The 14,788-nt window shown below is 39.8% G+C and overlaps 1 protein-coding gene across 1 annotated transcript in view; it reads left to right on the top strand.

Annotated features, from left to right (window-relative positions):
• Nucleotides 1-14,788, top strand: part of GUCY2F (guanylate cyclase 2F, retinal) — a 124,873-nt gene that overhangs the window by 85,923 nt on the left and 24,162 nt on the right. The window contains exons 12-13 of the mRNA XM_003414807.4: nucleotides 12,281-12,444; nucleotides 13,210-13,402. Of these exons, the coding sequence (XP_003414855.1) occupies nucleotides 12,281-12,444; nucleotides 13,210-13,402 (357 nt within the window). The remainder of the gene's footprint in view (nucleotides 1-12,280; nucleotides 12,445-13,209; nucleotides 13,403-14,788) is intronic.

The following is a 14,788-nucleotide window of genomic DNA, read 5'->3' as shown; positions in this document are numbered from 1 at the left end:
TCTACTCTGACACACATGGGGTCACCATGAGATGGAATCAGCTTGATGGCAACTGTTTTTTCTTGAAGAAGAATGGGGGCTACTATGAGGCCCTTGGGTTCTCCTATATGCTGGAGCATCACCTGTATGTACATCCTCCCAAAGTCCAGGGGTTGGTTCTGGTGCTCTTTTGCATCTGAACTTCTGTTCTAGACCATCCACAATCTGGTCTAAGCAATCTTCTGAAAATTGAATTGAATGGCTGGGCATTTGCAAGGCAATGGCATTGAGACTATTAGAAGGTGGATGTCGTGGAATGGACATGGACCCTCACTGAGCTGTGTTTGCTTTTGCGAGCCCACAAAACTCTTATGAGGATAGCATTTAAGTGATGTCAGGTTGCTTTTGGAGGATCTGGAAAAATATGGAGTATTTGAAAGCATGACTATGATGGCAGAAAGTATAAATATGACCTTGTCAGAGTGTTCTATAAGTTAGGTTACTAAGTAACTTCTTGAGACAAGGGGGTGCATGCATGAAAAGTGGTAAGTCCTCTCCTTAAGATACTGAATTTCTAAAAAGAGGTGGATTATTTCCTGAGAAGTGAAGATTGGAAGGGGGGATGGAGGAAAGACATAGTGGGCCCTACTAAGGAAGCCTCTTGGAGCATGCAGGTTGGGCCTTCGGTGAAACCACAGGATACTGAAACTGAGGGTGCTCTCTCCAAGTGCTATGTCAGCTCAGGTGAAGAGGCTTTTGAACCTGGCTGGAGTACAGCACTGAGATGCTTTATGAGTGGCAGGTATCTGAGGCGGAAAAGAGAAAGAGTTGGATTGAAAGCCTGAGGGGCCCTGCACATTAAGTCATCCGTGTCCCCAGCTAACAATGCCTCCATTAGCCTGGCTGGGATACTTGAGGATACTCAAACAGGTGTTCAATAGTATGGAAAAGGCAAAGGACCATGAAGGTCAAATTTCTAAAAACTTACCATGAGGCAGGAGAAAAAAGCATTTGCCCCTGTGTTGATGCTAGAGATGTTATTTCAGAAGGCAGCAGAGAAGCTGGTGATAGATATAGAAGGAGTGCGCATCACGTGACCTTTAAACAAGACATCGCTGGGGCTGCCCTCACTAAAATGCTTCAGTGAAAGTTTAGACTGTCTGAACAACAAGGGCAGCCTCCCAACTTCCTGTAGGCAATAAAACTTGAATGGAAAGAGGAGGAGAGGGAGGCTCCCTGGGTGAGGCAATAGGGGGAACCTCAAACATCTGAACTGCCTATAAGATTACACCCAGGTGAACTTGTAGATATGGACCAGGCTCAGAAGGGAAACTCTTAGTGTTGGCCTTGGGGCACTGAGTGCTGACCAGAGCATGTGTGTTCTAGTTGTAGGAGAGAGTTCATTGGGGACAGAGCCCTAAGGATCTGCCCAGAAAAATCACCCATCTGTTATTGCCGTGAACACAAACACATGCATGCTAAATACAGCAGCAAAGAGGGGCAACGATTCCAATTCTCATGATTCCAATGCTATGCCAAGCCACCTTGTATCTGGCGATGGACAAGGTCCCAAGAGGGCTTATTGAAAAGTTGTGGTATGGCAGTCACCTCTATGGGATTTGTGCAATGAAGGGGCAAGACCAGTTGAATTTCCCAATGACGATGACTGACCTGACGGAGAGGTGTGTGGAGACATGATTATGTATTTCCTGGATCCGATCGTAAGAAATAGGCATAAATCTTATCCTGTGTATTTTGAGCACTATTTATCGGATCAAGAAACCTCTCACAAAACCACAATGAGATACAATTTCATACTTAACTAGAATGGGTAGTATCAGAAAAATAGAAAATAACAAGTGTTAAGTGAGGAACCCCTGTACATTGCTGGTGGAAATGTAAAATGGTGCAGTCACTGTGGAAAACAGTCACAGTTCTTCAAAAAAAAAGTGGAACATAGAATTACCATTGTGGTTGTTATGTGCCATCAAGTATGTTCCAACTGATAGCGTCCCTATGTACAACAGAACGAAACACTGCCCTGTTCCATGCCATAGGGCCATATGAATTACCATGTTGGTAGATGCCATTGAGCCAGTTTCGACTCACAGCGACCCTATGTACAACAGAATGAAACACTGCCCGGTCCTGTGCCATCCTCACAATTGTTGTTATGCTTAAGCACATTGTTGCAGCCACTGTGTAAATACATTTCACTGAGGGTCTTACTCTTCTTCACTGACCCTCTACTTTACCAAGCATGGTAGGCTTCTCCAGGGACTGGGCCCTACTGATAACATGTCCAAAGTAGGTGAGACAAAGTCTCCCCATCATTGCTTCTAAGGAGCATTCTGGCTGTACTTTTTCCAAGACAGATTTGTTCCTTCTCCCAGCAGTCCATGGTATATTCAGTATTCTTTGCCCATATCATAATTAAAAAGGCACCAGTTCTTCGGTCTTGCTTATTCATTGTCCAGCTTTCACATGAGGTGATTGAAAACACCAGAGCTTGGGTCAGGTGCCCCTTAGTCCTTAAAGTAACACTTCAAAGAGTTTTTTTTGCAGCAGATTTGCCCAAGGCAGTACATTGTTTATTTCCTTCTTTTTTTTATTACATTTTTAATTGTGCTTTAAGTGAAAGTTTACAGCTGAAGTTAGTTTCTCATACAAAAATTTATACACACATTGTTATGTGACCCTAGTTGCTATCCCTATGTCAGTATACTCTTCCTTTCCACCCTGGATTTCCCATGTCCACTCAACCAGCAACTGTCGCTTTCTGCCTTCTCATCTCACCTCTGGATGGGAGCTGCCCATTTAGTGTCATGTATCTACTTGAACTAGGAAAGCACATTGGTCCTGAGTGTCATTTTTTGTCTTATAGTCCAGTCTAACCTTCGTCTGAAGAGTTGGCTTCAGGAATGATTTTATTTCTCGGTTAACAGAGTCCGGGGGCCATGTCTTCTGGGGTTCCTCCATTCTCAGTCAGACCATTAACTCTGGTCTTTTTACTAGAATTTGAGCTCTGCACCCCACTTTTCTCCTGCTCCATCAGGAACTCTCTGTTGTGTTCCCTGTCAGGGAGGTCATTGGTGGTAACCTGGCACCATCTAGTTCTTCTGGTCTCAGGCTGATGGAGTCTCTAGTTTATGTGGCCCTTTTTGTTTCTTGGGCTAATATTTGTCTTGTGTCTTTGGTGTTCTTCATTTTCCTTTGCTCCAGGTGGGTTGGGACCAATCGATGCATCTTAGATGGCTGCTCACTAGCTTTTAAGACCCCAGATGCCACTCACCCAAGTGGGACGCAGAACATTTTCTTAATAAATTTTGTTACGCCAATTGACCTAGGTGTCCCCTGAAACCATGGTCCCCAGACCCCCACCCCTGCTACTCTGTCCCTCAAAGAGTTTGGTTGTATTCAGAAAACTTCTTAGCTTTTGGTTGCGTGTTGCTCTTCCCTTTACCTAAGATAATTCTTAGCCTTGTGCGGGTGAAACAGTTTTTCATTGTCATTTTGATTTGCGTTTCTCTAATGGCTAATGATCTTGAGCATTTTCTCATGTCTCTGTTAGCCACCTGAATGTCTTCTTTGGTGAAGTACCTGTTCATATCCTTTGCCCATTTTTTTAAACTGTTGTTGAGGTTTTGCAGTATCTTGTAGATTTTAGAGATTAGGCCCTGATTGGATTTGTTGTAGTCAAAATTTTTTTCCCAGTCTGGAGGTTGTCTTTTACTCTTTTGGTGAAGTCTTTGGATGAATATAAGTGTTTGATTGTTAGGAGCTCCCAGTTATCTAGTTTATCTTCTGGTGTTTATGCATTGTTAGTAAAGTTTCATATTCTGTTTATGCCATGCATTAGGGCTCCTAGCGTTGTCCCTAGTTTTTCTTCCATAATGTTTATCATTTTAGATGTTATATTTAGGTCTTTGGTCCATTTTGAGTTAGTTTTTGTGCATGATGTGAGGTATGGGTCTTGTTTCTTTTTTACAGATGGATATCCAGTTATGCCAACAGCATTTATTAAAGAGACTGCCTTTTCCCCATTAACAGACTTTGGGCCTTTGTCAAACATCAGCTGCTCACAGGTGAATGAATTTATGTCTGGATTCTCAATTCTATTCCATTGGTCTATGTATCTGTTGTTGTACCAGTACCAGGCCGCTTTGACTACCATGGTGGTATAATAGGTTCTAAAATCAGGTAGTGTGAGGCCTCCCACTTTGTTCTTCTTCTTGAGTAATGCTTAACTTATCTGGGGCCTCTTCCCTTTCCAGATGAAGTGGGTGATTTGCTTCTCCATGTCATTAAAAAATGTCATTGGAATTTGGATCACGATTGTGTTGTATATGTAGATTGCTTTGGGTAGAACTGACATTTTCACAATGTTGAGTCTTCCTATCCATGAACAAGGTATGTTTTTCCACTTACGTAGGTCTCTTTTGTTTTTTTGCAGTAGTGTCTTGTAGTTTTCTTTGTATAGGTCTTTCATGTCTCTGGTTAGATTTATTCCTAAGTATTTTATCTTCTTGGGGGCTAATGTAAATGGTTTCTCTTTGTTGGTGTAGAGGAATCCAACTGATTTTTGTATGTTTATCTTGTATCCTGATACTCTACTGAACTCTTCTATTAGTTTCAGTAGTTTTCTTGAGGATTCTTTAGGGTTTTCTGTGTATAAGATCACATCATCTGCAAACAGAGATACTTTTACTTCTTCCTTACCAATTTGGATGCCCTTCATTTCTTTTTCTAGCCTAATTGTTCTGACTAGGACATCCAGCACAATGTTGAATAAGAGTGGTGATAAAGGGCATCTTTGTCTGGTTCCCATTCTCAAGGGGAATGCTTTCAGACGCTTTCCATTTAGGATAATGTTGGCTGTTGGCTTTGTATAAATGCTTTATTATGTTGAGGAATTTCCCATCTATTCCTATTTTGCTGAGAGTTTTTATCATGAATGGGTGTTGGAATTTGTCAAATCCTTTCCTGCATCAATTGATAAGATCATGTGGTTCTTGTCTTTTGTTTTATTTATGTGATTGATTACATTAATTATTTTTCTAATGTTGAACCATCCCTGCATACCTGGTATGAATCCCACTTGGTCATGGTGATTTTTTTTTTTATATGTTGTTGAATTCTATTGGCTTGAATTTTGTTGAGGATTTTTGCGTCTATGTTCATAAGGCATATTGTCTGTATTATTATTATTTTTTTTTTGTGGTGTGTTTACCTCGTTTTGGTACCAGGGTTATGCTGGTTTCATAGAATGAGTTTGGGAGTATTCCATTCCTTTTCTATGCTCTGAAATACTTTTAGTAGTAACGGTGTTAACTCGTCTCTGATAATTCGGTAGAATTCTCCAGTGAAGCTATCAGGGCCAGGGCTTTTTATTGTTGGGAGTTTTTAAATTATCTTTTCAATCTCTTCTTTTGTTATAGGTTTATTTAGTTGTTCTACCTCTGTGTTAGTTTAGGTAGGTAGTTGTGTTTCTAGAAATCTGTCCGTTTCCTCCAGGTTTTCAAATTTGTTGGAGTACAATTTTTCGTAGTATCCTGTTATGATTCTTTTAATTTCAGTTGGGTCTGTTATGATATCTCCCATCTCATTTTTTATTCAGATTATTGGCTTCCTCTCCTGGTTTTTTTTTTTTTTTTTTGTCAGTTTGGCCAGTGGTTTATTGATTTTGTTGATCTTTTCAAGGAACCAGCTTTTGGTGTTGTTAACTCTTCCAATTGTTTTTCTATTCTGTTTCATTTAATTCTGCTCTAATTTTTATTATATGCTTTCTTCTTGTGCCCAAGGGCTTCTTTTGTTTGAGTTGTAGGGTTAATGCTTTGAATTTGGCCCTTTCTTCTTTTTGGATGTGTGCATTTATTGCTACAAATGGACCTCTGAACACTGCTTTTTCTGTGTCTCAAAGGTTCTGGTAGGATGTGTTTTATTCTCATTTGATTCTGTGAATTTCTTTATTCCATTCTTAATTTGTTCTGTAACCCAGTATTTCTTTGTACAAAGTGTTGTTCAGTTTCCATGTATTTGGGTTTTTTTATTGCTTTTTCTGTTATTGATTTCTACTTTTATGGCTTTATGGTCAGAAAAGATGCTTTGTAATATTTTGAAGCTTTGGATTCTGTTAAGCTTGCTTTATGACCTAACATGTGGTCTATTTTGGAGAATGTTCCATGTGTAGTGGTAAAGAAAGTACACTTGGCTACTCTTGGGTAGAACGTTCTGTATACGTGTATGAGATCAAGTTGGTTGATTATGGCATTAAATCTTCCATGTCTTTATTGATCTTCTTTCTGGATGTCCTGTCCTTCACCGAAAGTGGTGTGTTGAAGTCTCCTACTATTATTGTAGAGCTGTCTATCTCACTTTTCAGTGCTGTTAGAGTTTGTTTTATGTGTCTTGAAGCCCTGCGGTTGGGTGCATAGATATTTAATATGTTAATATCCTCCCTAGTATATTGTCCCTTTAATCATTATATAGTGTCCTTCCTTATCCTTTGTGGTAGATTTAAGTTCGAAGTCTGTTTTGTCAGAAATTATTATAGCCACTCCTGCTCTTTTTTGATTGTTGTTTGCTCGATATATTTTTTTCCATCCTTTGAGTTTTAGTTTGTGTCTCTGGGTCTAAGGTGTGTCTCTTGTAGGCAGCATATTGATGGATCATATTTTTTTTAATCCATGCTGCCACTCTCTGTCTCTTTATTGGTGCATGTAGTCCATTTACATTTAGCTTAATTATTGATAGGTTTTTTATGAGTTCAGTGCTGTCATTGTGATGTATTTTTGTGTGTGTGTCTGTTGTTGACAGTTTCTTGGTTTCACTTAATTTTTCGTGCTGAGTCATTTTCCTTTATGTATTTTCTTTTCATCCTTTTCATTGTTGTTGATTTTGTATTTGCTGAGTATTTATGTTTTTCTTTTTCTTTTTCATTTTGATGTGTAGGATTTTTAGTTTCCTTTGTGGTTACCTTAATATTTACCTCTATTTTTCTAAGTTTAAACCAGTCTTTTATTTCTTTATATCTCCTTGTCTTCCTCTCCATATGAAAGATCTGTGACTATATTATTTACTCCCTCTTTTCTGTTTTAATGTTATCTTTTGTATACTGATGTCTCTGTTTCCCTATTTTCAGTGTTTTAGCTTTGATTTATTTTTGTGACTTTCCTATCTGGGTTGATATCTGGTTGTTCTGTCCTGTGTTCTAGTCTTGGGTTGATATCTGTTGTTATTGACTTTCTAACTGGAGGACTCCCTTTAGTATTTCTTGTAATTTTGGTTTGATTTTCACAAATTCTCTGTATCTGGAAATGCCCTAATTTCACCATCATATTTAAGAGACAGTTTTGCTGGATATATAATTCTTGGCTGGCGGTTTTTTTTCCTTCAAGGCTTTATATATGTCATCCCATTGCTTTCTTGCCTGCATGGTTTCTGTTAGGTAGTCAGAGCTTACTCTTACTGACTCTCCTTTGTAGATGACTTTTTGTTTATCCCTAGCTGCTCTTAAAATTCTCTCTTTATCTTTGGTTTTGGCAAGTTTGATTATGATATGTCTTGGTGACTTTCTTTTGGGGGGTTCAATGAGCATCTTGGATAGATATCTTCTCATCTTTCACAATATCAGGGAAGTTTTCTGCCAAAAAATCTTCTCTATTTTCTGTTATCCCCCCCCCATTCTTGTACTCCAATCACTTGTAGGGTATTCCTCTTGATAGCGTCCCACATAATTTGTAGGGTTTCTTCATTTTTAAAAATTCTTTTATCTGATTTTTCCTCAAATAAGTTTGTGTCAAGTGCTTTATCTTCAGTCTCACTAATTCTGATTTCCATTGCCTCAATTCTGCTCCTATGACTTTCTATTGAGCTGTCTAATTCTGAAAATTTATTTTCAGTTTTTTGGATTTCTGTTTGCTGTCTCTCTATGGATTCTTGCAGCCTGTTAAATTTATGTTTATGCTCTTGTATAACCTTCTTATGTTCCTCTGTTGCTTTGTCTGTGTGTTCCTTGGCTTATTCTACATTTTACCTGATCTCCTTACTGATATCTTAAGTGCTCTGTATATTAATCTTTTGAATTCTACCTCTGATAATTCCAAAAAATTATCTTCCTCTGGAAGGTTTCTTGAATCTTTGTTTTTGGCGCTTACTGAAGCCATCGTGGTCTGCCTCTTTATGTGATTTGATAGTGTCTCTTGTCTCTGAGCCATCAATAAGTTATTATACTTATTTTTGTTTGCTCACTGTGTCCTAGCTTCGTGTTTTGTTTTGATATGCCCAAATAGGCTGGTCATGTGAGCTAATATAATTACTGGTTTCTCTGAAGCTCTCACATCCTGTCACCAGGTGGTTAGAGCTGTTACTAGGTATGTGAACCCAGGAGTCCATTTATTTCTCTTGTATGGATTCAGCTCAGGTGTCCAGGTAATCGGTCACCAAGTATGTGTTGCAGGCTCTCACCTACAGTCCCAGATGGGCAGGGGTGATTGGATTAGGCACAGGTATCTGACTGCAGTAGGGGGTCATGACCTGAGCAAGTCTGTGGGCTAACAGCTGCCCCCGAGTTTCTGGGAGGAAAGCGCATTCTTGTTCCCTAGAGTGTATAGGTGGGTGGGTTTTGCAGCCAGACTATGGGCACCCAATGCTGTTGGCTGTAAGGATTGGGAGCATTACTTATTCTTGGACCCCTGTTATAGGTGGCTAAGTGGCACGGATGGAGCTACCAGTCCTCCAGCCCCTGATGTGGGTAGGTGAGGGCCGTGCTTAATGGTCAGGGCAGTGTCAAATGTCACAAATCTGCCACTCCCCCTTATAACTGATATAGTTCAAAATAGGCTTCAGGCATATGCCCTCTTGTACTAATGAGGTTCCGCATGAGCACAATGAAGTGTTTGGAATTTCTGTTCTTCATAATGTTATTCATAATTTGTTATGATCCACACAGTCAAATGCCTTTGCATAATCAATAAAACACAGGTAAACATCTTTCTGGTAGTCTCTGCTTTCAGCCAAGATCCATCTGACATCAGCAATGATATCCCTCATTCCACATCGTCTTCTGAATCCAGTTTGACTTTGTGGCAGTTCCTTGTAAATGTACTGCTGCAACCATTTTTGAATTATCTTCGGCATAATTTTACTTGTGTGTGATATTAATGATATTTTATAATTTCTGCATGCTGTTGGATCATCTTCTTTAAAATGGGCACAAATATGGATCTCTTCCAGTCAGTTGGCCAGGTAGCTGTCTTCCAAATTTCTTGGCTTAGAGGATTGAGCACTTCCAGTGTTGCATTTATGTGATGAAACATTTCAACTGGTATTCTGTCCATTCCTGGAGCCTTGTTTTTCGCCAATGCCTTCAGCACAGCTTGGACTTCTTCCTTCAGTACCATTAGTTCTTGATCATATGCTACCTCCTGAAATAGTTGAATGTCTACCAATTCTTTTGGGTGCAGTGAGTCTGTGTATTCCTCCAAACTTCTTTTGATGCTTCCTACATCGCTTAGTATTTTCCCTGTAGAATCCTTCAATATTGCAACTCAAGGCTTGAATTTTCTCTTCAGTTCTTTCACCTTGAGAAATGCCAAGTGTATTATTCCCTTTTGGTTTTCTAACTGCAGGTCTTTGCACATGTCATTCTAATACTTTACTTTGTCTTCTCGAGCTGCCCTTTGAAATCCTCTGTTCAGCTCTTTTACTTCATCATTTCTTCTTTTTGTTTTAGCTACTCTAACTTCAAGAGTAAGTTTCAGAGTCTCTTCTGACATCCATTTTGGTGTTTCCTTTCTTTTTAATGACCTCTTGCTTTCTTCATGAATGATGTCCTTGATGTCATTCCACAACTTGTCTTGCCTTTGGTCATTAGCATTTCATGAATCAAATCTATTCTTCACGTGGTCTCTAAATTCAGGTGTAATATACTCAAGGTCATACTTTGGCTCTTGTGGAGCTGTTCTAATTTTCTTCAGCTTCAACTTGAGCTTGCATATGAGCAATTGATGGTCTCTTCTGCAGTTGGACCCTGGCCTTGTTCTGACTGATGATATTGAGCTATTCCATCATCTCTGTTCACAGATGTAGTCAGTTTGATTCCTGTGTATTCTGTCTGGTGAGGTCCACGTGTATAGTCACCATTTATGTTATTGCAATGAGGAAGTTGTTTGTCTTGCAAAATTGTATCCTGTGATCTCTGGCATCATTTCTATCACCAAGGCCATGTTTTCCAAGTACCATTCCTTCTTCTTTGTTTCCAACTTTCACATTTCAATCGCCAGTAATCATCAATGCATCTTGATTACATGTTTGATCAATTTCAGACTGCAGAAGTTGGTAAAAAGCTTCAATTCCCTCATCTTTGGCATTAGTAGTTGGTGTGTAAATTTGAATCATATTAATTGGTCTTCCTTGTAAACAACAAAAAAAAAAACCAAACTCATTGCCATTGAGTCGATTCCAACTCGTAGCAACCCTATAGGACAGAGTAGAACTGCCCCCCATGGTTTCCATGGAACACCTGGTGGATTCAAACTGATGACCTTTTAGTTAGCAGCTGTAACTCTTAACCACTATGCCACCAGGGTTTCCAGGTCTTCCTTGTAGGTGTGTGGATATTATCCTATACTGACAGCATTGTACTTTAGGATAAATCTTGAAATGTTCTTTTTGACGATGAATACCATGCCATTCCTCTTAAATTTGTCAATCCTGGCATAGTATAGCATATTGTTTGATTCAAAATGGCCAATACCAGTCCACTTCAGCTCACTAATGCCTAGGATATTGATGTTTATGTGTTCCATTTAATTTTTGATGACTTCCAATTTTCCTAGATTCAAACTTCATACATTTCAATTTCCTATTATTAATGGATACTTGCAGTTGTTTTCTCTCATTCTGAGTCGTGCTACATCAGCAAATGAAGGTCCTGAAAGCTTGACTTCATTCATGTTATTGAGGTCAACTCTATTTTGAGGAGGCAGCTCTTCCTCAGCCATCTTTTGAGTGCCTTCCAACCTGAGGGGCTCATCTTCCAGCACTAAGTCAGACAATATTCTGCTATTATTCATCAGGTTTTCACTGGCTGATTTTTTTCAGAAGTAGACTGCTAAGTACTTCTTTCTAGTCTGTCTTAGTCTGGAAATTCAGGTAAAACCTGTCCACCATGGGTGACCCTGCTGGTATTTGAAATACCAGTGGCATAGCTTCCAGCATCACAGCAACAAGCAAGCCACCATGGGTTCACAAACCAACAAACGTGTGCGGACGAACTGCCATATGACCCAACAATTCTACTCCTAAGGTATATATTCAAGAAAATTGAAAACAGGGACTCAAACAGGTACTTGTACAGCAATGTTCATTGCAGCCAGTATTCTCAATAGCCAGTAGGTATAAATAACCCAAGTGTCCATCAACAGATAAATGGATAAGCAAAATGTGGTATATACATACAATGGGATATTAATCAGCCTTAAAGAGAAATGAAGTTCTGATACATGTTACAACAGGGATGAACCTTGAAAACATTATGGTAAGTGAAATAAGTCAGACACAAATGGACACATATTGTATGAGCCCACTCATATGAAATATATAGCATAGTCAAATGCATAGAGATCAAAGTAGATTAGTGGTTATCAGGTGGTAGGTTAAGGGGCGAATGAGGAGTTATTACTTAAAGGGTACTGAGTTTCTTTTTGGGGTGTTGGAAAAGCTTTGGAAATAGATAGTAGTGACTGTTTCACAACATTATGAATGTAATTAATTCCACTGAATTGTACACTTAAATATGGTTAAAATGGAAAATATTCTATATATTTTACTGTGTTAAAAAAACTAAAAGAAGCTTCCCATTGTCCAAGAACTGATAACACAGTAGCAGTAGCTCCTACGTTTGAGATAAGCAGGATTTGATAGGCTGGTCATCTTAAGGGATGAAACCACACACGCTGCCCTCTTTCCGTTACCCTACCCACAACTGACCTAGGCTCAAGACCAAATTTTGTTGACTTCATGTGATAGCACCTCAGACCTGAAGGAGCCTTCCCAGAATACCTTTGCTCAGACTTGAAAGAACCAGAATAGGGGAAGAACCACTTAGGGAAGAAGAGCCCCAGGAATGGGCCAGAGTGACAATGAGGGTAGATGATGATGTTTCTTATTTATATAGATGGGTTTGCCTCTCTTTCCTTGTCATTTTATAAGACAAGATTTGTGATAAGGGGGTCTGCTCCATCATCTCTGAGTTTGGGGAGTAAGCAAACTTTTTCAATTCTTTCTGTTTTACTTCTAGTTTAAAACCTTCAATAAAGGGAAGAAAACCAATATCATTGATTCTATGCTTCGGATGTTAGAGCAATATTCTAGCAACTTGGAAGATTTGATCCGGGAGCGGACTGAGGAGCTGGAAATTGAAAAACAGAAAACGGAAAAGCTTCTAACACAGATGCTACCACAGTATGTGTGAACACCTGAGGAGTGTGAATCCCTATAACAGTGTGTTCCATTAAAAAAAGAAGAAGAAATTACCCATCAACTAACTACTCCGTCTCCCTGTCCAGTACCCTCTCTACCACCAGTAGGTTTGAGTCACACCTTCAAATCAAAAAAGAATTGGAAACCAAGGGACCAGAGCACACATCCTAATTTTCCACTACTTGTGGTTCATGCTGGTCATTTAAGTTCTTGGTGCCTTGGTTTTTCCATATGCCACTTCATGATTTGGCTGGGAGGTTGACCGATTTAAAGAAGCAGTTCTTCGAGCTCCTACTGGAAACTAGCAGGATTATTTTTACAGGGTTTTTCCCCCTTAGTTGAAAACCTTACCTGTTGCTACAATTTTCAAATTTTCCAGGGCACCTTATCTTGTTATAATGTGATTTTGTAGGTGATAATTGGGGAAACTAGTCTCATGAAAAGTCAGTCACCTGGGAACATTCCCCAGGGGAGTGAGATAGAAGTTTAGGGAACTGGAAAAACTCCACGAAGACACAGACTGTGTCTATTTAGTGCTATGTTCCAGCAGCTGGCACAGTGCCTGACACATTGTAGGCACTCAATACACATTTGTAGAATAAATGAACAAATTAATGCTTTCATTCAGGTGACATTTTATTCTTTATCATTTACTTGGCAGTGATTTGGGGGGAACTGTCTTCTAGAAGGCATGTGTGGCATGGAGGGAGACACATGTCCTCTGAAAAATAGTTGTTTGCTTTCCAGATCGGTTGCTGAATCACTCAAAAGGGGTTGCACGGTAGAACCTGAGGGCTTTGACTTGGTCACCTTGTACTTCAGTGACATTGTGGGCTTCACCACCATCTCAGCCATGAGTGAGCCCATTGAGGTGGTGGATCTTCTAAATGACCTGTACACACTCTTTGATGCGATCATTGGCAGTCACGATGTCTACAAGGTAAGCCAGTTAGCAGGGAAATATATTCCAGAGTGAAATTTTTATGAGGCCCAGGGTTCATCTATGTGTATCTAAAAATTAAAGGATGTGATTTGATAGCATGCTGTTATTTAGGAATTGAAATTTAAGCAGTACACCACTTTCATTGGTATCCCATTGGAAATGAAGTCCAAGTAGAATGCATATCATTTCACACTTTACAAAATAACAACTCTCAAGCCCAGCAAGAAATTGCTGGTCAGATTTCTTTTGAGCTGTTTCCTAGAACTGGGACAAGAAGAGATTGGGGCCAAAAGAGTTATTGCACTTCAGTGGCTAAATACCCTAAGTGTAGGGTGCAGTATGCTAGGCACTAGAGGGAATACGATAGTACTGATGTTTTGCCCATAGTTGGTGACTGCAATAGAGTTCATCTTGGTAAAGTTTGTGTAGATCTAATACATGCTAGTAAAATTTGGTCTATTTCTTTAGGTACCATTGATATACAGGAAGAAACTTTGGTATTACACCAGGTAGCTATTAGGCTTAGGGCTCTTTGGGATTGCTACAGGATAACCAAAAGCCCACCTATTGGCCTGAGGGCTCAGGAAATGATTAATTGTGAGGTTGTAAATCCCCTGCTTCCACCTCTCCTACCACTCTAACCTGTCAATTCCCACTCTTCCTATCAAAGGTTGCAGAAGATGAGTAGAGAACAGGTGACTACATTCATTCGCTTAGGTACTACGCTTCCTTGCCCTTATATTCTATGTCTTTTTGTCTCTGGGCAGAAAATGACTAAAAATCTCATAGCTTTGCAGGGATATTTCCACGTTGCCTGCAACATGGGTACTTGTCTTATTGATGGGGCAAGATGCCCCAGGCATCCCAAACTTTAGACAGCTCCTCTGTCCCAGGAACCAAGGTAGAGCTGGAGAATGAGTAGCTCTATTCATTGGATCCTTCACAGTAGTCTGAAATGTTCCAGCTCTGAAATCACACACAGGGCAGTGTGTTTATCTCAGATTAGACAGGGCCCTTTCAGGTCAGGTAGACAGCCTCAGGGCTAGGCCAAGCCACCTAAATAGGGCTCAGAAATAGACATTATACCTGTCAATCAGCAGGAGCTGCAAGCTAATCAAGGAGCACACAGGGAAACCATGGTGGAGGAAAAATCCATGGACTCAGAATACCTGTCTTAACTTGTTAAACTCCAGCAGTCTGAATAGATATTAAAAAATCACTGAAAGCTAACTCAGTTGAAACAAAAATCAAAGGTGATTCAATGTGGGCAATAAAACAGCCTCGGGTTTGATCAATCCAGCTGATTCTGTCAAGCCAATTGTTGGGGGTCTTAGGAATGAGGCCGTTAGGTATTTTTGTACTTCATGGCTGCAGTGGAGAGTT

Source organism: Loxodonta africana, chromosome X (assembly GCF_030014295.1).
Source record: "Loxodonta africana isolate mLoxAfr1 chromosome X, mLoxAfr1.hap2, whole genome shotgun sequence".
Lineage (NCBI taxonomy): Eukaryota > Metazoa > Chordata > Mammalia > Proboscidea > Elephantidae > Loxodonta > Loxodonta africana.
The sequence above is the reverse complement of the archived record's forward strand: the minus strand, read 5'-3'. Positions and strand labels throughout refer to the sequence as shown.